This window comes from Terrapene carolina, unplaced genomic scaffold (assembly GCF_002925995.2).
Source record: "Terrapene carolina triunguis isolate 2854851 unplaced genomic scaffold, T_m_triunguis-2.0 Scaffold89, whole genome shotgun sequence".
NCBI lineage: Eukaryota > Metazoa > Chordata > Testudines > Emydidae > Terrapene > Terrapene triunguis.
The window spans coordinates 3,007,096-3,032,895 of NW_020664440.1; the positions used below are offsets into that span (position 1 = coordinate 3,007,096).

The 25,800-nt window shown below is 40.4% G+C and overlaps 1 protein-coding gene across 5 annotated transcripts in view; it reads left to right on the forward strand.

Annotated features, from left to right (window-relative positions):
• PTPRG (protein tyrosine phosphatase receptor type G) overlaps positions 1 to 7,421 on the forward strand; it is a 592,097-nt gene extending 584,676 nt beyond the window's left edge. For all 5 annotated transcript variants that reach the window (XM_026650229.2, XM_026650227.2, XM_026650225.2 and 2 more), the window contains 2 exons: positions 673 to 808; positions 2,225 to 7,421. In XM_026650229.2, coding sequence (XP_026506014.1) covers positions 673 to 808; positions 2,225 to 2,371 — 283 coding nt within the window. In that variant the 3' untranslated portion in view covers positions 2,372 to 7,421. The remainder of the gene's footprint in view (positions 1 to 672; positions 809 to 2,224) is intronic.
• Positions 7,422 to 25,800: the final 18,379 nt, after the last annotated feature.

Consider the following 25,800-nt stretch of genomic DNA (forward strand, 5'->3'; position numbering starts at 1 on the left):
TGCCAACGAAAAGCGCCGGTGTGAACAGCGCTTTGTTGGAAGGGGAGCTCTCCTGCCGGCAAAGCTACTGCCGCTCACTGGGGGTGGAAGTTTTTTGTCGGCGAGAAGGCTCTCTCCTGCCGACAAACAGTGGCTACACTGTATGTCTTTTAGCAGCATGGCTGTAGCGGCACACCTGTGTTGCTAAAAGGTGCGTAGTGCAAACATAGCCTTAGACTGTCTTACATAATTGTCAGAGGGAGCGGAAGAACTAAGCTTGTTTGGTTGTCATGGCTTGTGATTTGCTTGAGTTCCCATAAATGTATTGTAAAATACACTCCGACATAATGGAAACGCTTCTACGGAAACAGAGTGTGAAATTTAACTCTGCTTTTGCGCAGTCCAAGCAGGGTATTTTTAAACGGTTCACATTATTTGGTTGATACGGTTCTTTATATTGGAATCCACAATTAGCTCAAGATAGCCAGTGTATGGTTAATGCTGCTTTGCTATTCAAATGGCTAAAAATGACTTGTTCGCCCATATAGAGTAGAACATTGAATATTTACAAAAAATGAAGAAAACAATGTATGTAGCACTTGGATAAGCCTGAATCAAAGCTCCGTGGCAATTTGCCAAGGTGCCCAGGTTCACCTCTGTACGTCTGACCATGGCGGTGTTGTGGGTTTGCAGGTATGGAGCTGTGTCAGCCGGAACGCTGTGTGCCCTGACCACCCTTTCCCAACAGCTGGAGAATGAAAATGCTGTCGATGTTTTCCAAGTGGCAAAGATGATCAATCTTATGCGGCCTGGAGTATTTACAGACATTGTAAGTCTTTCAGTGGAGGATAAAATTGGTCCTTTATAAGGCTTGTGCTGACAAGTAAAACTTGAATTAAAACGCGCACACAACATGGTGTCCATCACCAAGCCTTGTTGCCTCTGCTGCCAAGCAATGGAAGTTGCTTAATGGGCCCGTTTGTGTTTTCATGCAGCTACAAGGCTCCCACACAGGCTCTCACTACATTAAGCACATTCAGAAAATAATCCCAACCAGTGCTCCTACTGCTTTAGCAGAGCCAAAGAGAGGGAGCCCTAGTGAAATGATGGGCCTGATTCTGGGAATCACTCCACTCCCTCTACACTGAAAACATGTCAGATTCCCCCGTGGGTATAGACACAGTCCCAGCGTCGGGGATAGAGGTGGGACTGGGCCATAACGCACTGCACTTCAGCTATCCTTGTCTGGTGGCCCTTAACCATAGCCAATTGATATAGTTCAGAGTAACCCCCAGACTAAGACCCAGAATCAAGACGCCATAACTGTCTTCTTCACCCACTCCTGCCCCCAAGCTGTCATCTGAGAATCTAGCCCGACATCTGTAGTTAGTGTCTGTTTATAGACTCAGAGCCAATATACACAAAGCCATGACTGTGGTTTTACATAGTCATTGCTCATAAATTCTACGGCATTGTTAAAGATACACATAACAATGAAATGAAGGAGGAAAAAGGAAAATGGCTAACTGGAAGGAAACCCCAATTACTAGAACGTTAGCAGAAGGCTTCTTAAGTTTGCCCTGATGAACCGTACAGTTTCTTGCGTGTTACATAATGTACTTCACAAGTGCATTTCTGGCCTGATCCGATGCCTTTGAAATCAATGGAAAGATTCCAGACAACACTGGATCAGTTCCTGTAAGAGTCATCCTGAATATAAGGCAGTATTACATGTGCTGGGTTTGGTTGCTCACCAGATAGTCTCTTTGCTGTCTGTAGCATCCAAATTTGTATGCATTAAACTGACAAAACTACAAAACTGACAAAAATAATGCTTCATATTCTGTAACATCTTAATGCTTTCCACATGGTAACAACAATTGTTCGTTATGTCCTCTGAATATGGGAGGATTTAAACTCTTTAGTTTAAATACTGGCCTAATATGGTAGCATTGATTGGGTAGAGAAGACAGCAAGATGAGAGTAAATAAATATTCTATAAGAATTTGAAAACATGGCAACATGCCTGTGAAGTGCATTAGTTGGGCATGATCTGTTACTGAATTTCTGGACCACATTTAACGATTACAGTCATATTGGTGATTTTACTGGCCTCAAGCATTTCATGTGAAAATAATGGGTTCATTCTGATGACTCTTCATAACCAGCTACACTGGAAACACAAAGCAGAATGCATTCTCTTAAACAGCATGGGGATTGAAACCATTTGTCCTTTTCATTCTAGGAACAGTACCAGTTTCTTTATAAAGCAATGCTAAGCTTGGTGAGCACTAAGGAAAATGGAAATGGTCCCATGACACTGGACAAAAATGGTGCTGTGATGGCCAATGATGAACCGGATCCTGCAGAAAGCATGGAGTCTCTTGTCTAATTGGAATCTTGAAAAGGCACTTAATTTGTAGAACTTCTGAAGACTGAGTGAACTTTTTGAGGCCTTTTTTGCCAGACTCTAGGTTATACAATAACCCAATTACTTTTTTACACTGATAAAAGTTTTGATATTTATTTTTTGCCATTTTATGTCTTAATGGTATCCTACTGAGCATTCGCACCTCTGTTTCTTTCACTCAGTGCACCGCAATTTTATCTAGTTTGCACTATATGATCAGTGTTACTGCCTATAATACTCTAATACAAAAGCAAGCCCTGATGTGACATTCCATGACAGCAAACATGCTACTTTTTAGTTTAAATACAGTGAAGTTTTGTTAACTACAGTGACCCTTGAATCTTAAATCTTGAATGCTAGACCAGATGGATTCTTTCTACAAGAAATACTGCACCCCCTCATACTCCTAATATTTATTGCTTTAATTTTAATTGTTGTAGGTCTTCTGTATTCCAGTTCAGTGGATAAGCAATATTCATCCTTTCTTGATAAAATGTGGCAGGTGATTACTAGCTACAGTGAAGGTATAATAGCCTCATGGAGCTGAAACAATTGCTTCTGTATTGTTTCAGATTCTGCTTTTGTATACTTTGAGGCCTAAGAATTGCTTCACATGGAACATATAAAATTACATTAAAAAAACATATAGAACAACTCATACCTGGGACACGGTCACGGATTTTGACATTACAGCTTCAAAGCTTCCCCAATTATTCAGAATAAAAATGTCAGTTTTAGATTTTAAAACCGCCATATGGGAAAGTGTGTTATTTTTTATTTTCATCGAAGCCAATTCAATGAAAGCTGTGCTACGATCAAAAATAGGTCTGTTTTCAGACACATGAAGGTAGCAATATTTTACATTACTAAGCTATTCAATCTTTTAAACACATTAATTTCCTTACTATTTCTTGAACAGGACCTCACACCTAATGGTATGTCACATGGCGAAGACAAGCGTTTCTTAATTTCATAACTGTTAGATGCCATTTTTACAGGTGTGTAATTTTCATATTTTAGTGCTAAAACATAAAGTACTGATCCATATTTACTGGTGAAGCAAACTAATAAAAATAACTACCTATAAAAGTACATTCTTCCTCTTTTATTTTTTGCCAAACTAATTATTTAGTACAAACCTCTTGATTCCATTCTCCCTCCCACATAAATCAAACAATTTCCCCAAATTACATTATTTAAACAGTGTTGTTATCTTGAGCACTTAGATGTAATCCCTCATTGGTTCCCTAATCCTGTGCATTTTGATCCCAGTTCGGCAAAGTACTTAAGTCTATCCCTATCTAGCAAAACCCTTAAGCAACTGCTTAAAGCTAAGCACGTCCATAACAGCTTTGCTAAATAGGTATGGTTTGCTCTAAAATTGGATATGTTAATTTGACAGTTCGGATGTTTTGTGTAGATTTAAAGGCATTATCCCTTATATAGAGATTTATTTTCATTAGTTTTAAATTTCAACCAAACAAAAAGGGCACTGTCATGTTTCAGGACTTGCTGTCAAAATATTACAGCATATTTTTCACTTAAATGTAAAACCATGGTTTCCCCCCCCCCCGTTTCCAATACACCCTCGCTCGGATGTAAGCATCTGCCAGGCAGGCCCACTTCTTTGGTTGAATTATTAATTTGGGTTTCCAGAGGGTTAGAGAGAAGCTAGTGATTCTGTGCATTTTCATACAAAAGGACATTTAAAGTGAACTTTTCGATAACGTTAAGAGCAGACACTTGGGGCCCAGGCTTCAGTTGGTGTAAATCAGCGTAGCTTCACTGATCTGAATGGAGCTGTGCTACGTTACACAGGCCGAGCCGCTGGCCCTTTATTTTTAATGATGGAACGATTTCTTCATGCTGACAGACCTGGTTCATCCAGATTTCTAAGCATTTGAAAGATTTCATCAGCAACAACTATGTCGTTACCTCGAATTTATCTGAATTCATTTAACCTGATCCTAGTGGTCCAAAATAGCTGCTGATACTACACAGCGATGCATTAATACGTTCGTGTTTTCTATCAGAAAACCCCATGTCCAGCACCAAGGAACTGATTCAAATAAAAAATGTCAAGATGACTCAGAATAACCCCTCGGTGCTAGTGCCGTGGCGCGCCCATCAATAGCTAGCATTAGGCAGCCCAGCACTCAGGGGTCAGCCAGTCTAATACACTAAGAGTTCAGACTGGCTTTCCAATCACTTCAATAACAGGAATCCTTCAAGCACATTTCAAGTATTGCTGCCTGCACTGCTTAGGCTGGGGCCGAGCGCCTTCCAAGCGAAGTTAATTTGCCAGTCTGCGCTGGTGCCAGACGCTTCAGTGCACCCATTGCTGGCAATGGCCGCTGCACCGGGAAACTCCAGCTCTTGGCACAGGAGGACTGATCAGCTCACATCGGAAAGATCTGAGTTCCTGGGGGGGGATATAATTCAGGTCCTGGCAAGAACAGAATGGCTTGCAAATTAACAGAGGTAGTTAGAGAGTTGGATTTGTTCAGTCCATTCAGTAATCAGTTACTCTTCATTTCAGTATGGTTTGGGGGAAGGAAGTAGCACACTGGAAGTGGACTGTTTTAACGAGACACGGCCTGGCTTTTCTTGGGCTGATTCCTTACATTGGTGCCATTTTCTTTAAAGTCAAATGAGATATGGGAACAGGGTTGAATGTTGATGAATGTTTTTGAAATCCATGACACCGGGCTTAACCCCTGGGGAAATAACTCAGACTGATGTCTTGACTTTTCCCTGGCTTTTTTTCTCATGGGAATCAAGAAGTGTATTGCTCTTATGTTCAACTGTGCACCTGTTTCCCTGGGGCTGCATGTGACTGAACATATGTTAACAGATCCTTACGCATAGAGGTCTGCTGAGATGCTGGCATTTGTCTGTCTCACCACAGTCAAGTCTCCCACGTGCAGGGCCACACACTGGCATATCCTTGCTGTCTCCACTCTGCCCCTACACACATTGTGATGACATTTCAATCGTTAGTACAATAGAGTTGTGATGTCTTTCACACCTTGGAAATTCTCAAAGGATGTGCAAGTCTGCAAACTAGGAAGAACTTAAGCATTGCTTTGCTGTAAACAATGGTCCTCACCACTTGCGCTCCGGGGGAAAGGGGAGTAATGGATTGCAAACGAGTGTGTGTGTTTTCGGGTGTGTGCGCACACATGCTTTCTAGAAAATGTCATTTCCCCATGTTTTATAAGTGTATTCAGCCAGGAGACCAGGCGAGTGAAGTACAGGGCTTTTATGAATTGAGTCCTTAGTAATGACCAAGGATTTCTGCAAAAGCTGCTGTCTGTTAACAACATCCAAAAATCAGTGGCATTCTCCGCCTAAAGCCCCGATCCTTCAGACACTTACTTACATGTTAAACTTTACACGTGTGAGGAGTTCTGTTAAAGTCAGTGGCACTACTCACATGTGTACAGTTAAACACATTGAACAAGTGTTTGCAGGACCCAGGGCTAAAGAACTTTCATTCTAAAGCAGCATTTGTCCTTGGCATTTCAGAATGTCTGTTTCTAAATATGAATTTTGGAAACAAAAAAAGGCTAAAGTTTATTCTTTGTGTTTGATTCTGATCTTTTATTCCTCTCCTGTGGATCCATTCTGTGTAACTGGGTTTATTTACTGGATCAGCAAGGTTTCAATCCTTCTTCAAATATCTGATTGTTTGAATCGCTTCGGCCCAGAGTGATCTATTGGAACACTAGAAAAACCACCTTTTTAATGACACAGCACAACTGCCTTGTTGTTCATCCTTTTCTGTTTTTTTAAACAGATGCATTTTATTTAAAAGTTAAAATACAGATATAAGTTTCTACCAAAGATACCTCTTACTAATTCTCAGCAAAAAAAAAATCGTAATTTAAAGAAAAAATAATAAAATGTAGGAGTCTAAAATATTTAGCAGTCATGCTCTCAAATTCATTCTCTTCTGCCATCAACTCCTGTGTTCTGAAGTTGATGTTCAAATGGTGCCAGTGAATTTTTATATGAAGGCAAAAAGGCGTAATTGTTAGTCCACTGCATTGCTTTTATTTCCCCTACTTTCTCCCTTTGTTGCCATTCTAACAATGTAAACGACATTGGCTTTGCTTATCTAAGGAGAAGGCACACAAAATGGAGAGAGGAAGAGAAGGAACTGTCCTGAAGAGATTTGGCCTCTACTTTATCTTTGCTGTTAAACTGTTTTTAGTATTTGTGTTAAATATTTGCAAAGGGAAGCATTTTCTACAGAAGATAATTAATTTCAAGAAAAATATCTTGAGTTTTAAGAATAAACATGTCTCCAAAAGAGGAGAGAGTCAATTTTATAAAATGTCACAACTCTCCAACATTTGGGGTAGTGACTTTTTTGTTTGTTTGTTTTGTTAGAATGTTTGAAACTAGCAAGCAGCCATTGTTTCTAAAGAACTAAGCATTCACGTCTACTCATATTTCCTTTTCCTTCATTTTTAAATAGCAGAAATCATTAAAACTGTAAATATTTTGTTGCTTGGGTAAGCATCTTCTGGGAACTTTGTATCTATGGTATATAATCATAGAATTTTATATTTTCATATAAAGCTAATTTTTTTCTAGTTTCAACTCCTTCATAGTTTTTTGTGGTGGACATGTGAATACATACTTTCTGTGTATTGAAGTAGTGAAACACGATCATCACATTCCAAAAAGAATTCAACACATGTTATTTCTTTGGGGGCAGTGATTGTGAAAGTTGGATTTTCTTTCAATTCCATTGTCAGTGTGTGCAATAGGAATTAGATTTAGCCAGCCATTGGAGAAGTTCGTTTCATTGATCCATTGGGGGGAGGTGGGTTGAAATTGGTGTTTGGTTTTTGGAAGTTATTTTTTGTTTGCTTTTTGTTTTGTTTTTGGTTTTAGGGGTTTTTTGTTTGTTTTGGGTTTTGATTTTTTTGTAACTTGAAAATCTCTTTTTTGTTATGTTTAAAACTATATCAAATCATTCTATTATAGTGTTATTTAATATGTACATTGTATTGCTATACATAAAATAAAGTATGGTTTTTGATGTATTTTACAGACTTCTTTGTTATTTCTACCAAATTTGCACAAATTACCAAAGTTCAGGTGTATATTTCATTAGAGGAGGAGTGTTCCTCTGCTCAAGGCCCTGATCCTGTAATCCCTACTCAGATGAAATGTCCATTTACTTCAGTGAGTAAGAATAAGGGCCCTGATCCAGCAAATCCCTGCACCCCTGAGTAACTTCACTCATGTGACTAGTCCTATCGAAGTCAATGAGACTACATGTGAGTGAATTAACAGATGTATTAGCAGGATCAGATGTAAGGACTTTAAGCTCTGGCCTCAGCACCACTCTCTTTCCTTATGGCTAATGGTTGTTTCGGCTTTAAAATTTTCTTTTAAAAATAAAAGAAGTAGGGGGTATGTTTTTAATATCACACATGCACACGCAAGGTTGTAGCCAATGGTTCCCATTAGTGGATCTGGGTGTTGTGCACATTTTGCAAACATTTCAGTATTTCGTCTTCTCTGCTCATTGTATCTATTCAGTGCATGTGCCACCTTTTTAATGGTCATGGAGCAATCTCTTGGGCTTCTGGGTACAATCTCCGGCAGCTCCACTACTGGCAGTTGTACATTATAGTACATTAGTACCTGCTGTATAAATACTGCAGCTGTTCTGGAATCACAGAGGTTAAAAATTATGTTGGCAGCTTCAGATGCAAGCACCAGGCTGGTTCCTATGTAAACATCTCTCATACAGAGAAATCACAGGCATAAACTACAATTACTGCCTGACGTTTTCAAAGCCCAGTTAGTTAACAGCTTTTTAGGACCCTGGGGTTCTGAGGAATTTTGCATTGCTGCGTTTTACACCTCAAATATTTGTATTTCACTGCTCTAAAGAGGGGGAGACTGAAAAATGGAGGGGTTGTGAAGTAATGGCAGAGTTGGGAATAAAGCCCAGGTCTCCTGACACCTGGTCACACTTCCCAGACCACCTGCCCTAAGCTGCGACAGAATGCTGCGCATCTATTGGTGAGCGACATGCGACTTGTGACTGTAAATCACAGGTCAGAGGAGAAATGGTGGCACAAAGTCCCCGTTTCATGTCAGAGTGGTATAAAGGGGTCTTACAGTAAAGAGAAGCCTGATTCTACATTTCAGATCCTCCACTATCTCAGCAATGCTGTTTGGAGCCTGGAATTTTAGAAACAGATGTGGCATTTGCCCCATAATGCTAATCTCAGTTACTATCGTGCTATATAGTCTCTTTGGCTAGGAAATGGCTAGGACGTCCATCCCGCATTGAACAGATGGAATAAGGCACATGACAGACAACAAATGCTAAACAGAGACCCATCTGGACAAGTTATAGTTTGAATATGTGACAGAAGCACTGCTGTGGAAACCCGACTCACAGCCAGATCTGCACACACATCATGCAAACAAAGTAGACCAGGATACAGGGTAAACTGGGCTGTCTGTGTGGTGCAGAGAGAGAGAGTGGACCCTTTTCTTCTAGTTATCCATTTCCTAATCAAATTCAGTACTGAGCTTTAGACTGATGACCCCGTTGTGTTGTGGAATCTCTTGTACTCTTTCTAGTTCAGCGCGTCTTGTGCCACCATATCATGTGAAGAAAAAACGGGGGTGATGCTGGAAAGTGCTGTGAGAGAATGTTATGGCTTTTGCATTCACGTTCTGTATGGAAAATGTCTGCAGAAACTTACGAAAATGGGAAACACACAGTAATACTTTGGGCCCACAAGCAGTGATTTACCAACACTTCCCACTAGTAATGTTAAGCCTGAATTAATTGTCAGTATCAGGAAATCCCAACTTCTTGTGTAATAAGAGCTAATGAGGTTTACCTTTAAAAATTCCAGCACCTCCTAGCAGTCTTATTTAGCAGTCACAAATAATAGTGCCATTCTTATGAAATGGGATTAAGGTTTCCCCCCTCCCCGAGATAGTTCGCAATGTAAAAATAATTGTGATCAATGGGGTAGTGTCTTAACTACATCGAGTGCCATGCAGTGCTTGCTGTGCTGGGGTGTCAACACCGGCTGTAAGGTCACTTGTGATTTCTGTTTCCTGCCTGTTGCCAGTCCATGCTTGTCTTGTCTTTCTGACTCTGTAATGCTTTAAGAAATGACACTTCACAAACCAATCTTTCCTGGATAGTGTATTGACCAAATTCCAATGTTGGTAATTCAACTCCATTTGCCTTAACTCTCCCTGTGGTGTTCTTCGCTTCCGCTCCTAAACAGCTGAGCAGAGTTATTTTGTGCTAATGCATTCCAACTGCAGGTGACGTGATCTCTATTCTGTTCATACACTTAATATTGTGTAGCCATTTAAGATAGTACTGAGTGCCTTGTAATCCTTCAGGTTGAAAGGTAATTTATTCAGGTCCATTGTTTTTATCATTACAGGAAATAACACTGGTTATAAATTTTGCATTCCCTGCTGCCTGAAATAATATCAGTTCAGCATATGGCCTGGCAAATTCTGTAACACATCAGCAGAGTTCTGAGTGGCTCTGTGCAGACCCTGTCTCTGAGAGGCCATAGGATTCTTCAGCCCCCTTGCTGAGTGAGAAAAGCTATGCCTGAGATGACAAACTTAATCGCTAGGTTAGGTGACAGCTGAGATGTCCTGGCTATCACTCTCTCTGCCAGTCTGCGGACTACGACCAACGGTCTTTCTAAGAAAGCCTCACTTCTAAAGAGGCTGCCAGGGTGGTTACTCAGCTAGAGGGAATGGGCTGTCCTGAATGTCCCGTAGAAGTGGGCAATGCCCTGCAATTACAGAATAGAATGTCATGAAACAATAGTTTGTGGCTTCTTCCGTCTGATCATCACCTACCATCTGATGGGACATTCAGTAACACACAGGATCAACCTCTGGGTATTTTTCTTCCTGAACTTGGATTAACATCTGAGATTTTTATCTTTCATCATTTAATGCCTTAGAACAAAGCCTGCCCTGGCTGGCACAGTAAAGGCGAACACAGCTGCCACCCAGCTTATCCTCTGCAGAAAGAATTCTACCAGCTAGGGAAGGATTCCTTGTGGTGAATTAACTCCAAGGCCATGCCCCACTGGGGATCACAGAGGACAGGTTGGCACAGTTGAGAAGCTTCTTTTCCATCACTTCCTTGAGCATTAAGAAGCCAGCTTATCCCACTGCTTCTGCAAATAGGGGAGGGGCGTATCCAAGGGTCAGTCCTAGGACCATCCTATTCAACTTATTCATAAATGATCTGGAGAAAGAGGCAAACAGTGAGGTGGCAAAGTTTGCAGACGATACTAAACTTCTCAAGATAATTAAGACCAAAGCAGACTGTGAAGAACTTCAAAAAGATCTCACAAAACTAAGTGATTGGGCAACAAAATGGCAAATGAAATTTAATGTGGATAAATGTAAAGTAATGCACATTGGAAAAAATAACCCCAACTATACATACAATATGATGGGGGCTAATTTAGCTACAACTAATCAGGAAAGAGATCTTGGAGTCATCTTGGATAGTTCTCTGAAGACGTCCACGCAGTGTGCAGCGGCAGTCAAAAAAGCAAACAGGATGTTAGGAATCATTCAAAAAGGGATAGAGAATAAGACGGAGAATATCTTATTGCCCTTATATAAATCCATGGTATGCCCACATCTTGAATACTGCGTACAGATGTGGTCTCCTCATCTCAAAAAAGATATACAGTCATTAGAAAAGGTTCAGAGAAGGGCAACTAATATGATTAGGGGTTTGGAATGGGTCCCATATGAAGAGAGATTAAAGAGGCTAGGACTTTTCAGCTTGGAAAAGAGGAGACTAAGGGGGGATATGATAGAGGTATATAAAATCATGAGTGGTGTGGAGAAAGTGAATAAGGAAAAGTGATTTACTTGTTCCCATAATATAAGAACTAGGGGCCACCAAATGAAATTAATGGGCAGCAGGTTTAAAACAAATAAAAGGAAGTTCTTCTTCACACCTGTGGAACTCCTGGCCTGAGGAGGTTGTGAAGGCTAGGACTATAACAGGGTTTAAAAGAGAACTGGATAAATTCATGGAGGTTAAGTCCATTAATGGCTATTAGCCAGGATGGGTAAGGAATGGTGTCCCTAGCCTCTGTTAGTCAGAGGGTGGAGATGGATGGCAGGAGGGAGATCACTTGATCATTGCCTGTTAGGTTCACTCCCTCTGGGACACCTGGCACTGGCCACTGTCGGTAGACAGGATACTGGGCTGGATGGACCTTCTAAATAAAGTACTTTGAGATCTACAGGTGGAAAGCGCTACATATCATCTTTCCAATTCCTTGGTTTGAGCACAAAAAAAGAAAGTATCCATTATTTCCATAACAAGCTAAAACCAGTGCTCAAATTTGCACCCTCATTCTAAAGAGGAATTGACTATCCTGTGTTCTATATTTGTCCACTGGCAGATTAAATAAATGGCTCATTTTTTGAGCTGTGGCTATCACTGGGCTGAATAAGATCATCCAGTGTGTGCTGGAGTGCAGTCTCTCCAAAGAGATTGTAACTATTTGACAGAGATATTCAGTGGTCTGCTTTCTCTCTCTCCTTCCCCCAACCCCAGGTGGATACTGGGTAGCTTATACATAGATAGAATATATATGGAAAACAGCTGCCTCGCCTTTATCCAAATCCACCCTGCTATAAAATGTATGAATGTAAAGACAAATATTATAGAATATAGTTCTTTTTAAAGTATGAGATATTTTAGACCATGCCACTAGAAAAATGGACATTTACTGTGTATGAGGAGTGTCCAGTTTTTAATGGCACCCACCGTCTATTAAACTGTCATGTGCATAATTGTAAAATACAACTAAAAAATACCAAACTTTCCACTATCTAGTTTTTAACTGTTGCAAGTTCCATGCAGAAAAGAAGCCATGCAGGGAAAGAGTTAGGATAGTTACCTTAACAAACACGTTCCCCAACTGGTTATAGAAAAGATGATCAGACTTTGTAACACATGGAGACAGTAACCTCGTGCTTCTTAATAATAGCTCTTCAGACTGCAAAAAAGGATATAAACGGGGAAAACATTCACAAAGGTCCTTAAACATTCAGTAGCTTAGGTTACAGAAAGATCTTCCTTCTGAATTTAAGTGCTTCAAATAAGCATCCTTATTACTTAAATCCAATTTTCTAGATAACCTCTTACTTTGAATCTGTTTGACATACGTTGTGCCTTTGCCTGTCTTTTAGCAAACTGTAAATTCATTGCAGCCTGTGAAATTGGCTCTAAGTAAATCTTTTTTCAGAGGAAGTGGCTGGAGGCTAGCTGGTATCAGGATATAGATTTTGTATACAGCTGGAAAACATTACTAATCTCCTAATGGTAATATATTGCCTCAAATATATAACCGTATCAGAGTACTGTATTTCATTATGAATCTAAGATTAGAGTGTTCATTATTAATGATCAAATGTAACAAAAAACAAATTTTTCCCAATTGTTTTTATGAAGGTTGCTATAATTATAAAAAGCTCCCAAATATCTGCAATAGGAATATTTTCCCAACCGGAGCCATGCCTGGCACTTCTGTCTGTTTTGTAACAGCCTGTTTTGTTATCTATTGTATCTGGGAGCAATAGTAATATACTAAATTGGTTCCTTGTGGAATACTGGAGTAAAAGAGTTTTAGTGCATTAATATCTACCTTGCTAATCTGCACCACGCAGAATGCATGCCCAGAAAACAGCCCCCTACCATTTTATCAAAGCTTTAATAATGGATTGCTATAGCAAAGTCTCATATGACTCGGGCTTCGTGACTTTTACAAAATATACTGGGAGACGCTCTACAAGTGCGCTAGGACATATCATAAATAATTCAAAGTAAACTTGTCAGATGAACAGAGTACCTTTTGCAAGGCGGCATCTTTGCTTTGTGCATATCCCCTGGCTAATTCACAAATCTCAGTTATTCATGATGGGTCTCTCAGTTGTTAGTGTGAATTAGGGAAGGCTTCACTGTATCATTAGTTCTCATGGTGTGTCAGTGAAAATACATTGTTTTGTTGAAAATCAGGAAGATTAAGGATGTAACAACCAATAAGCCAAATCAAACTAAACAGCCTTTGTCATATAAAAGGTTTGCCAAATAGAAAGGTATTAGGATACAAATGGGCAAAGCAATTAAATACAACTGGCATAAATTTATGCAAATTACACTTGAGATTTCAAGCAAGGAAAACTAGCCAAGTTTTGTCTTATTTGTGCCATATGACCCCAGTTTCTGTGCTCCTGCCTTTAGGTCCTATGGGCTTAAGTGGGACCTTAGTGATGCATAGACTTTGCGACAGCCCACTGCACAGGGGTGAATTTCAGCCTCCAATACAATCCCCCCCACCCCGCCGACTTTCTATCTGAGGCACTTCCTGATCCCTTGTCTTCCTTTGAAGATCAGTGTCCCAGTCAGTCTAATAGATTCTCCGTGGATCCCTAGGCTGTATTTCATCTGTGTACTGGGGCTGCCACTGTACTTGCATTTCAGACTATGTGGTGCTACCTTGCCAAGGTATAGTGTGAAGTTCGGTTACACTATTTCCTACTCAGCAGGTCCAACAAGCACGCACTAGAAAGGTCATATTAATCTTTAGATACTGGATTAAATGTCGTCAGCACTGTTATTCCACAGCTTGCCTGCATTACAGAGGCTACAATCTTAATTGAGTTTCCTAAATCACCTCCCAACCATTCTCCGTGGTCAGGGTGATGCATTAACTTTCCATATACTGAATATTCCTGTTTGATTCCTTGCTCTAAAAGACACTTGTGCGTTAAAGGGGCACAAAAGCATACAGTCTCTTAATGCCGTGTTAACATTTTACATTGCCTGCGCTCAGTCGCATTTCATGGCATTTGTTTCTCATGGGTTGGCAATCCCAAAATAGAGCTTCAGACGTGGAGATCTTGCTTTTAACACAGCCAGCCAAGTAATTTGATGCCCATTACAAAAAAATCTATATTCCTTAGAATGGTTTCTACAATAAAGCTACTAATAGACAATCTCCACCTTGAAAAGGGTGCTAGACAGTGACTACTTTTTCCCCTGCCTTTTAAACTAATTTTATTCCAATAGGTTACATTCTCAGCAGTCATAACCTTAATCTTGGATATTAGCTCCAATTTAATGAGTGCACTTTGAAAACTCAATAGGCTTTTCATTCTATCTACTGTCAGTAATATCAGGAGATAAACTAGTTTCCTTAGTAAAAAATTCCTTGACTATAGATGGGCTGACTCAGGTGGTAAAAGATGGGTACTTCTGAAAAGAATATTAGCTTCCTCAAAACTGTCTTGTTCATATTCCCCTAAGTCTATCTAAGGTCACAGGTTTTGATATGGCAAATTCTAAAGCCAAAGTCAACTCTATCATTCTGGGTTTGGAAATTATGTGACTAAATCCAGAACCTCTGATGTAAGCTCACCCTTATCACTTACCAATGGCACTTCTGTGTACTTTCTGAACTTAATAGCCACACAATCCCCAATAAATGGCAATTTATTTCAGCTTGTTTTTTTAACAAGGCTCTTAATTGCAGATTTCTATATTTATTTTTATCACACACAAAAGTAGGCTACCAATAAGTTTTAAAATGGAGCATTATAAAAAATAACTACGATGGATGTAGGTCTACATTTTCAAGAATGATTAATTATTTTGGGTGCCCAACTTGAGAGAACTCAGAAGGTCATGAATTTCAGAGGGCTGGTTTTTTAGCATTTCTGAATGTCGGGCCCCTTTCAAGGTGTCTGAAGTTAGTCACTCAAAAGAACTAGTTTATTTGGCTTTAAAATAGTTGCGCAAATCATCATGGTATCTGAGCAATGAAGACCACATTCCAAGGTGGGCTTGAAACACCGACCGCGTATAGGAGCCTATTGCAACATTAAGACACCCTACTGAAACTGCTATAAATGGTTTTGTGATTTGTTTTGATTCCTATGGAGGGGTTGTGGCAGTGGATGTGAATCATTGCCAAAGAGTCACACTTACTGTATGTCATAGATAATAGTTTATATTTATAGCTAACCTAGCTTACCTCAGCAAACAGGTTTTTGTTTTGACTTTGGGCACTGCAGCAACAACCCACCTTTGTGGTCCCACTATAGTCCTTGTCCGGCATGAAAAATGGAGATGTCTATTTAGAAACAAAAAATGTATTTTTAGAACAGAAACTAAACCAGAGCTTAATCTCTACTCCCATTTGAACTCTACACTAAAAATTTATAAATAAATTTATGGAGATATCCTATCTCCTAGAACTGGAAGGGACCTTGAAAGGTCATTGAGTCCAGCCCCCTGCCTTCACTAGCAGGACCAAGTACTGATTTTTGCCCCAGATCCCTAAGTGGCCCCCTCAAGGATTGAACTCACAACCCTGGGTTTAGCAGGCCAAGGCTCAAACCACTGAGCTGTCCCTCCCCCTCTATGTTTTTGTCATCCACCTCCTCAGACTCAGACAAATGTAAGCTAGAGATGGAAGACAATACAGTATTAACTAAAGTACAATAATAACTAAGGCAGTGAGTTTATATTATACATCCATTTCGGTCACACTTGATATTAAGATTCCATTTACAAATAAATAAATAACGAGTTAATAAATGATTAATAGATGTTTTAATAAATGGTTAATCAATAGTTATAGATGGATACAGAATTCAACAGGTTGCTTATTATTGTGACGTAACATCATCTAGTGATGTGCTCATAACCATCTGTAGCACCTACAGGGCTCATTAAATAGGTCAGGCTAGAGACTTTCTGAATGACATGCTAGGGCCCAACAGACTTCACAGATCAAAATACTGCTATTTTGATATGTTTCTTCGTTAGAAGCCAATTTTTCATGTGTGCAGAACTTGTACGAGGACATGTTGAAGTGAATCAATCACCAATGATTTGAGAAATGTAGAAGAATGAAATCTGAGTGGTGATCAAGTTACCGCCATAAGAAAGGCTTGACCCAAAAGGAAATCCATGAGGACACGGTGGCAAAACTGATGATGCCCCTTCATATGCGACAGTAAAAAACTGGGCTGCTGAATTTAGGTGAGGGAGAATCAGCACTGAGGATGAGCCAAGATCAGGAATGCCCCAGAGAGGCCACCACTCCAAAAAGAGTTGATGCAGTCCACAAGATGGACAGAAAATCAACAGTCAGGCACATAGCTGAGACCGTGGGCATCAGCACTGGGTTAGTGCACAGCATCCTCAGTGAAGACTTGGGCATGAGAAAGTTGTCAGCAAGATGTGTGCCCAGAATGTTCAGCACTGATCAGAAGAGAGCACAATTGAGATTTCCTGGGAAATTTGGGAACTTTTTGCTTCTACAGGACACTTCACCCCACACATTGCAGGTTGCAGTAAGCACATTGTCCACATTTGGCTTTCAACTGCTTTCCCATCCAGATAATTCATTGGATTTGACTCCCTCAGACTCCTGCCTGTTCCCCGAGTTGAAGAAAGACCACCATGGGAAGATTTCAATTATGATAATGAGGTGATCACAGCAGTTGAGTTTCTGGACATGCAGGACAAGGACTTCTAAAAGATGGGCACAGCCAGCTGCAGCAAGCTGGACCATGTGCATTGATGTTGAGAGATTATATTGAAAAATAAACATGTCTGTAACATGCTTATGACATCTGTTAATAATCTATAAACCATTTATAAACTAACCTTAATACAAAATTTGACCCATATTACAAAACAAAAGGGCAGTACTCAAACACTAACAAGTTAACCAGTGTGGCTATCCGCAGTTCCTTTAACCTCTCCACATCCTTCAGATTTTGGTTTATCAATGCGGCAGATTCTGCAAAGCATTAAACTCCTTTCTAGATGTGGGGATCAGAAATGTATATACTGTGTATCCCACATGGCACCTGGTTTACATAGGGTAGGTTCAGATCCTTGGATCTTCATGGGTAGACTCAATGGCAGGAGTGGGGACTCAGTGCACCACTTGATAGATATCTTTGCAGTCTAAGGGTATGTCTAGGGCTGTTTAATTGTGGTGTAGATGTTCAGGCTTGGGCAGGAGCCTGGATTCTAGGACCCTGCAAGGTGGGAGGGTCACAAAGCTCGGGCTGCAGCCCCAGCGTCTACAAACAGCCCCTTTGCCCGATCCCTGTGAGCCCGAGTCAGCTGGCAAAGGCCAGCCGCAGATGTCTAACTGCTGTGTAGACATACCCAAATGAGCTCCACACAACAGCATGGATCAGATTGTAGGACTGGGGCCATAGTGACAATACCACCGCTTGTGTGTTCTTATCCCATGCCAATACAACGCAATATCTTGTTTCCCGTGTTTATGGCAGTTATGCCCAGCTCCTATGGATGCAATCCCTCTTCCATGATAACCTTTCACATTTTCCTGGCCTTTTAGTGTGTTAGCGTTGCACTACTTCATTATAAAAGCTGTGACTAAAAGCACTGTCACTATGACATAGCTGACCACATCTGGAATCATTGGATAGACAGTATAACTGCTAGAAAAAGTACCCAAGAATGACATCTGTGGAGGTTTCTTTTCTAATGTGTGTATATGCTATAGCTGTACAGTTTGGAAAAATAAGGGTTTTATATTTGTGTTTATTAACAATGCCACTTAACAGTATTTCTCTCTAATGCGCTTTATGCATCAAACCTGTCTACAGTTTAAAAAACAGTCCTGTGTATTTAAATGTCTGTTGCCAAGCTCTCTCATATGGCTCTTTTAACTTGCGAGAATATTCATTCCAGTCACGGAACATACATGGGAGCACCACCTGTTAAGAGCTTGCTGCTCCAGGAAGTGACATGGTCAAGAGTAATGGCAAAGCGGGAAATGGAGAAACTTGCTTACTAACAGGCAAGTGGCGTATGATACCAGTTTAGTCAAACGTTCGTCACCCACCAATCCAAGGACAGACGGTGTTTTCCCATGACATGACGGTCAGATTCTGGAGAGGGCTCGAGAGACTGTTCTCACAGGTACGGACTCCTATCCCATACTGGGATCTTAACTTGGTCCTCTCTAGGCTCACTGGCCCGCCCTTTGAGCCGCTGGGTTCCTACTCCCTTTCCCACTTGTCATGGAAGGTCGCATTCCTGGTGGCAGTGACATCGGCAAGACAGGTCTTTGAAATTAAAGCCTTGACCTCAGAACCTCCGTACACCATCTTCTACAAAGATAAGGTTCAGTTGCAACTCCACATGGCCTACCTGCCAAAGGTGGTCTCCACCTTCCATATGAACCAGGACATCTTCCTCCTGGTGTTTCATCCCAAACCTCACAAGACCAGTGAGGAGAGGCCTCTTCGTGCCCTGGACGTCCAGAGGACCTTGGCTTTCTACTTAGAACGTACCAAGCCTTTCTGAAAATCAACTCAACTCTTCATCACTACAGCGGATAGGATGAAGGGCCTCCCGGTGTCCTCGCAGAGGATTTCCAATTGGATCACCTCATGCGTAAGGATCTGTTACGACCTGGCGGGGTTCCGCCGCTGCCGATTGTCAGAGCCCACTCGACGATAGTGCAGGCATCCTCAGTGGCCTTCCTGGCGCACATCCCCATCCAGGACATCTGTAGAGCTGCAACGTGGTCCTCTGTTCACATGTTTACTGCTCATTATGCCATCACTCAGCAGGACAGAGACAACGCTGGGTTCGGCAGAGCTGTGTTGCAATCTACACGTCCATGAACTCCTACCCACCTCCAGGGGTACTGCTTGGGAGTCACCTAATCTGGAATGGACATGAACAAGCACTCAAAGAAGAAAATACAGTTACCTTTTCCATAACTGGTGTTCTTCGAGATGTGTTGCTCATGTCCATTCCACAACCCGCCCACCTTCCCCACTGTTGGAGTTTCCGGCAAGAAGGAACTGAGGGTGGGGGGGAGCCGGTGGCGCCCCTTATAGTGCACCACGCGGGCGCCACTCCAGAGGGCACCAGAGCCGGTCCCCTACGGATACTGCTGAGGGAAAAACTTCGGGCACCAGTGCATGTGGTGAGCACACACACCTAATATGGAATGGACATGAGCAAGACATCTCGAAGAACACCAGTTATGGAAAAGGTAACTGTCTTTTACTCAACCACTTGGTACCTCATTTTTTGGATCTAAAAATGGAGATAATACTCACCTTTGTAAAGCATTTTCAGACCTTTAAAATGAGTTTTTAGTATAAATTTTAGTATTTACATTTAGTTTAGTTTTGCTAATCACTCATACATTTTGAACTAGTAGGCAGCGGGTAATCCAATTACCTTTTAGGATTTCCCCCCAAAGTAAACAGGTTATTTCCCCCCGGTTACAATATTTTTCTATCTAAATCTCATGACTCCTAGATACTATATTTTCTGAGTATCACTTCAGAGTTGTTTACTAAAAACTAATCAGATCGCTTTCCTAAAAGTAAATGGATTATGTCACCAAGCAATCATCAAACACAGATTATTTCAAGGAGGGAAGGAGAACATGCCAAGGCTATCATAAATTGCCAGTGCTCAAGGATGATTCTTATACTAGGGTATTTCCTCATACCTTGGCAAACACACATAAGTAAAACAAAAATCAATATAAACAGGGAAAGAAAGAAATCCTCCTGCTTTATCAGAGCTCATTTGGACTTAGCAAACACATGGTCCCTTAGTGGAAAATGTGCCTTCTATGGTGAAAGAATATCAAGGTTTCTCGGAGAATCATTTCCCCAACCCATGAGAATGTCACAGACACGCTAACTCTGCTAAAGCTAGTGTGCTAAAAAACACAGTGTAGCTGGGGGAGAGCATGGGTGGTGGCTTGGCCTAGTCACCCAAATATATACCAGGAGGTCCAGGCAGGTTTGTACGCATGTGGCTAGCCTGAGCAGCCACATGTTCTACTCTGCTGCACTGCTATTTGGGGGGCACTAGCTTGAACACAGCTAGCCTATGTCTGTCTAGCTAACCTAAGAACCATGCTCCTGGCTGCAGTGTAGAAGTATCCACAGAGACACACCAAAAGGGCGAAGGTGAAGGGGCGCCCTGGAAAGGTGGAGTTGGCTGATTGATTGAAGCCTAGGGACTATCGCTAAAAGCCTATAAAGAAGGTTCCTAGGGGCTCAACTTAGTTCTAGTAGGGATGACTGTCTGCATAGATATTACCTGAATTTTGCAATTCCAACGGTATTAAACCAAATTAATTTAATTGGCTTTTTATTTAAATATACACACACTCACCCTATTCTTTACATCTAATGGACTCTTGACTCCTTTCTGTTCTTCTTCCCCTTCCTGATTTTAAATGAGTTTGTAGCTCACAATTCCATGCCATAGCTATAATGGGAGACTTGCCACAAGCTAATCAGATTATTTTTCAGGAATACTTGATAAATAATCAAGGAACATTTCCTTTTGTTATCAGGATTACATTTCAATTATATTTTTAACTTGATCACTTTATTAAAAAGTAATGCTTACGTAGATAGGTGGATTACATTCAAGATTACATTTTGTGGTGGTGTCTTGTTACCGCCAGGTTGCTTTGCTGAATTTTTGCCCACACTCTCGGTGGCACCACTTATGAGCAGAAACCACAGTATCTCTCCTCGTACATGACCAGGAACTTGATAGCCATTTCCTTCACTTGTCTGTGCCTCCTTTATGCCAGAGATAATTTTCCCTTCAAAAGAACCTAAATATAACAATCTAATTCAATTCAAAGTAGATAAAATTTATGAGCTATATATTTTAGTAGGGACTGGATATATAGCATTTTAATTAGGCATATATGACTTTAAATGATATCATAAATTACTCTGAGAGATTAGTCACCCATAGAGAGACAACCTATCTCCTGAATGTGAAGTTCAGTGCATATTACTCACTACCTTGAATTATATCTAAAATCCCACATTTTAGATCCAGATTCCTTTGTAGCCTATATAAATGGGTGTCGTTTCACTTTCTTCAACTACAACTAATTTTTTAGCTAAAAACTTTTGGGCAAATCCTCAGGTGATGTAAATCGAAGAAGTTCCATGAACTTCTGTGGAACTCTGCCCCATTAACACTAGCAAAGGATCTGGTCATTTGTTGCTCAATTCTCTCTCTAATACAGTTTAATGGACCATAAATGAATACTCCTAAGGATGTTAGTTTTCTCATCATTTAGAATTTTTTTATCATAATGTTCCCTTAATGAGGTGATTGCTTCATTTTTGCAAAGAAAATCACCAGTACTAGGTCATCTCTGGAGTGAAACATAAATCTCAAGAACACCATGTGTTGACCCCATTGGTATTAGCAGAGGTACTAATGCTCTATCCAACTATGTTAGGGCCTTGGTTCTGTAACGCTGTACATATCTCTCATCACTTACAGAGCTACTGGACAAGAAGGTCTTATATATTCAACTGGGCAATCTGAGACTGTTGTTACAACTTCCTGTTATTTTAATAGTTTAAACTGACAGCATTTGAAAGACAACTTAAATTTACCTGCCTGTCTGTGCCTTCGGCTATGAGCAGAGGTGCAGAGAAACAGCCAACCACAAATAATGTAATGTAGGACTTTGTAATATAAAGCACATATTGCGATCAGAGCAAACACTAGTTTACATTATACATTCCGTGCAGCCAAAATGAACTTTCACCACACAGTAAAAACAACACCACCAATCCCATTCTACTTCCTGTGTTTGAATAGAACATATATATATATCACACCTACATTGCATCTGTGTCAGCCACAAGCAGGCTGACTTGACACGTAAATCAAAGCCGACGGTAAAAGTTCTATGTTATGTGATTTGTTGTTGATTGTTTCTCTCAATCTCTCTTCATAGCTGGAGGCACAGAAAGTCAGGTAAATTTGAACTCCAGCTTTCAAGTTGTTTCAAAGGCTGTTAGTTTATTAAAATATTCACTTCGGTGATAGTACTCTGGATTTAACCAGTATAACTGAGAGCCGAGTTTGGCCCATATGGAAGGGTATTGCACATTAGACTTCTCTTGAAGATATTGTGTTCAGAGGACAATCCCACCATCAGTCATAAGGGTCTGCCACAAGTGAGGCCAGCGGACCAACTCTTCTAAAGGACTGTGGGCCAGCTTGACACAAAGCACTGCCTGATGCACAGAAAAGTTAAAGCAGTCCAGAGAGACTCCTGCTGATCAGTTGCAACCAAGGTAACATAGCTGCAAACCAATTATAGGGACGGGGCCCAGGAGGACAAAGGCCTGTTATACGGTGCATGGCCCAGCCAGGCTGAAAGAAAATACTTTGTTTGTTTTTTCTTTAGTAATTTGTTTTAAACCCAGAAAAAGAGAGACAAGCAAAATAAAGTCAAAGAGGGGGAAAAAAACCAACAACAACCTTATGAAGCCTGGATTAAAGCCAACAAGAAGGAAAAGGTCCAGTCTATAGTCAAGGAGAATAAGCAGAAGAACTAGGCCAAGGTTGGAGTCAAAGAGAATATGGAAGAAAAATCAAGCCTACAATGAATAACTAAAAAGAAGCATATTGTAGGCTAACAGAAAGCCAAGAAAATAATTCTCTCAGCAGGCAGAGAGGTTCAGGGAGTCCACTCTGTCCTCCAGTTAAAATGTATGGTTAGATCTCACTGGGCTTTTCAAGTGTTTCTGAAGCTAAAGGAGAGGAGATTGTAAGGCACTGAAAGCATTATCTGTAGGATTCACTAAACTTGGAAGTTGTGCAGACCAGCTTTAATAAAATACTCTCTCTTGTTAAAGCCACAGCTGCCTCTCTCTTCTCCTTGCTCCTACCTACAATACAACATGACAGAATTCTTTGTCATACAATGTGTATTTTTGCTGTATGATATTGCTATATATTACTTAGTCCTATAAATGGGCATATTGATGTACAGTCAAATGATAAATCTAAAGTCTTTGTCCTGAAGAGCTTACAATCTAGAGGCAGACTTAAAAGGAAGAGAAGAGGACAAACACTGGGGGTGATTCATACAAGTATTTAGGTGCCTAACTCCAATTGAAATTAATACTGGGACACACTACAAGTGAGATATTGTGGGTTTGGGTTTTGCTCTTTGTCTTAGTCAGTGGGCGTTAGGTCCAGAGCCTTAAAGTTATTTAGTTGCTTAAGTGTCTCAAGTTGGATATCTCCAATTTTTAAAATGCTGGCATAAATGATTTGGCACTGGCTATGCAGCCAGCCAGTGGCAGAGGTAGGAATAGAACCCAGGTTTTCTAACTCCCCTGCTCAAACCACTAGACTATCCCAGAAAGAAGTAACTCAGAAGAATCACTCTGACAGGTTAGTTCTACTGAATTGCTGAGTACATAAAGTGTGTTTAAAGAAGGGGTAACGCTACTTGAAAGGTCTTAGAAATGCTTAGATTTATAATCTGCTGTGGCAGGATCTAGGAGTCCAGAATTCAATGAAGCTAAACTGACAAATTTATTATAGGTATAAGTCTGAGAAATCTATTAGAGGAAATATAATAAAAGGCACATTTTTGTGAAGCTTTAATGGGAACTCAAATAATTCAACAAAAGACTAAGTTTGGTAAGGGGAAAAGTCATTTATTAAACTTTTCTAGGAAGACTGACTGACCTGCCTTTAAAAAGAGGCATTTTTTGGTTAAAATGAAAAACTGAACTCTCATGAGAACAACCTAGTGAAAAGGCTTATTGGAGGCTGACTTTTTTTTGCAAGCTCAGTTACTTTTGTTGTCAATGTGTTATACAATACGAGAAACTCTGTTGCCTCTGTAATTTCTTTCAGTGATTGAAAAAATTCCTAATAAAAACATTCAAAAACTAAATTGGCATCTGAAATAGAGAGCATTCCCGGTCAGGATTGTACAGATAAGAACTAGAGATGGAAGCTGGAGTAGTTGAGAATTCTGCTTCGAACTAGATCACACCAGAATTGTGAAAATGTTATTTTTTCTAGATCCACTTACAGTAAAAGTCAAGCTATTAACACTGGACAGCAGAAGAGCCACATATTTGCATATTTTAAAAATACCAAGTACTTTCTGTTTCTGTGTGTCATAATTCCATAATGGTTAAATGTTACTCTTGGGCCAGACTGTAATACTCTTACTCGTGTTGGGTATAATCCTATTCTATGTGGAGTAGTACCTTACCCATCATGCATATTAAAATCTGGGTCTTAGTGTAGCTATTCAAAGTGTATGTGAGCATATTAGCATTCTCATACAAAAAATAGACCAAAGCATCAATGAAGTTTGTGGGTAATTTTAATCAAAGGGTCACTTCTGCTTGTCTAGTTCATGTGGCTACTCTTGCAGGATGCAATGAAACTAACTACCCGCAGGCATAAAGTAAGCAGTATTTAGCCCAGAGTGGTAAGCTGAGCATTATTTGCAAGATGCATGCTAAATATCACCACCATCCCACACGCTTCAAAATATGAATAGAGAATGGAGAATTTCCAAGTACTTGTTTGTATTATGTTTCCTATGATCAGGTTAGGGGAAACAGGCAACAGGAGTTGTTTGAAATAAATCTGTAATTTACAATCCTAACATGCTGAGAAGTGATTAAATCCAAGTTAATTACTGTAAATACTTTCTATAATTACTTGTAAAACATGTTACTACCTGTACATCTGTTAAATTCAACTGAGGCCTGTAGATTTTTAGTCATCTTTTAAAGACTAAATGGGCCTAATGTTATTACTCAGGGGTTGCACTGAGTCCTCAAATAGAGCTAGCTACTTCATAGAAATAAAAGATAGAAAGTCCTGCTAGGCCACATATTACATCCCCTTGACAATACAGAATTGGCCTGACAATAGGCTGTCTCGTGCTTTGTCCAGTCTAGTTTATATTTCCCAGCCATTTGCACCACCACTCTTGGGAGTCTATTACACAGCATAAAAAATTTCACTGTCAAAGGTCTTCCTAACGTTCTGCCTGAATTTCTCTTTTCATAATATAAGGATACATCTCTACTTGAAACAAAATGCCAAGTATTCTTAACCTTGAATTTAATGTGATGTGAACCCTCCCAACATTGAGATTAAGTGCCAGGTTATGGCTCCCTGTGTGCTGGAAAGCAAGGGGCAAGTGCAGGTGCAAGGATTCAGTTTTTGCACCTCCTGGATTTGTTTCCTCATTACTCTGCTCCTGCACTGTAGGCATTCCTTGTGTCCCCAGCCCTTGTTGTAAATTACAGCAGCCTCCTGCTTATTATTGGTCAGAAACTGCAACATAATCCATCTAACCTTGGGCCAGTCCTCGTCCAGGTTGCTGAATTGCTACAGACCTTCATCCACTCCAACAGATGATGGGGAGAACTGACAGAATCCAAGATGATGGCCACAAGCTGGTATGATAGGATTCCATGGCTCCTACATTGTCCTACAGGCC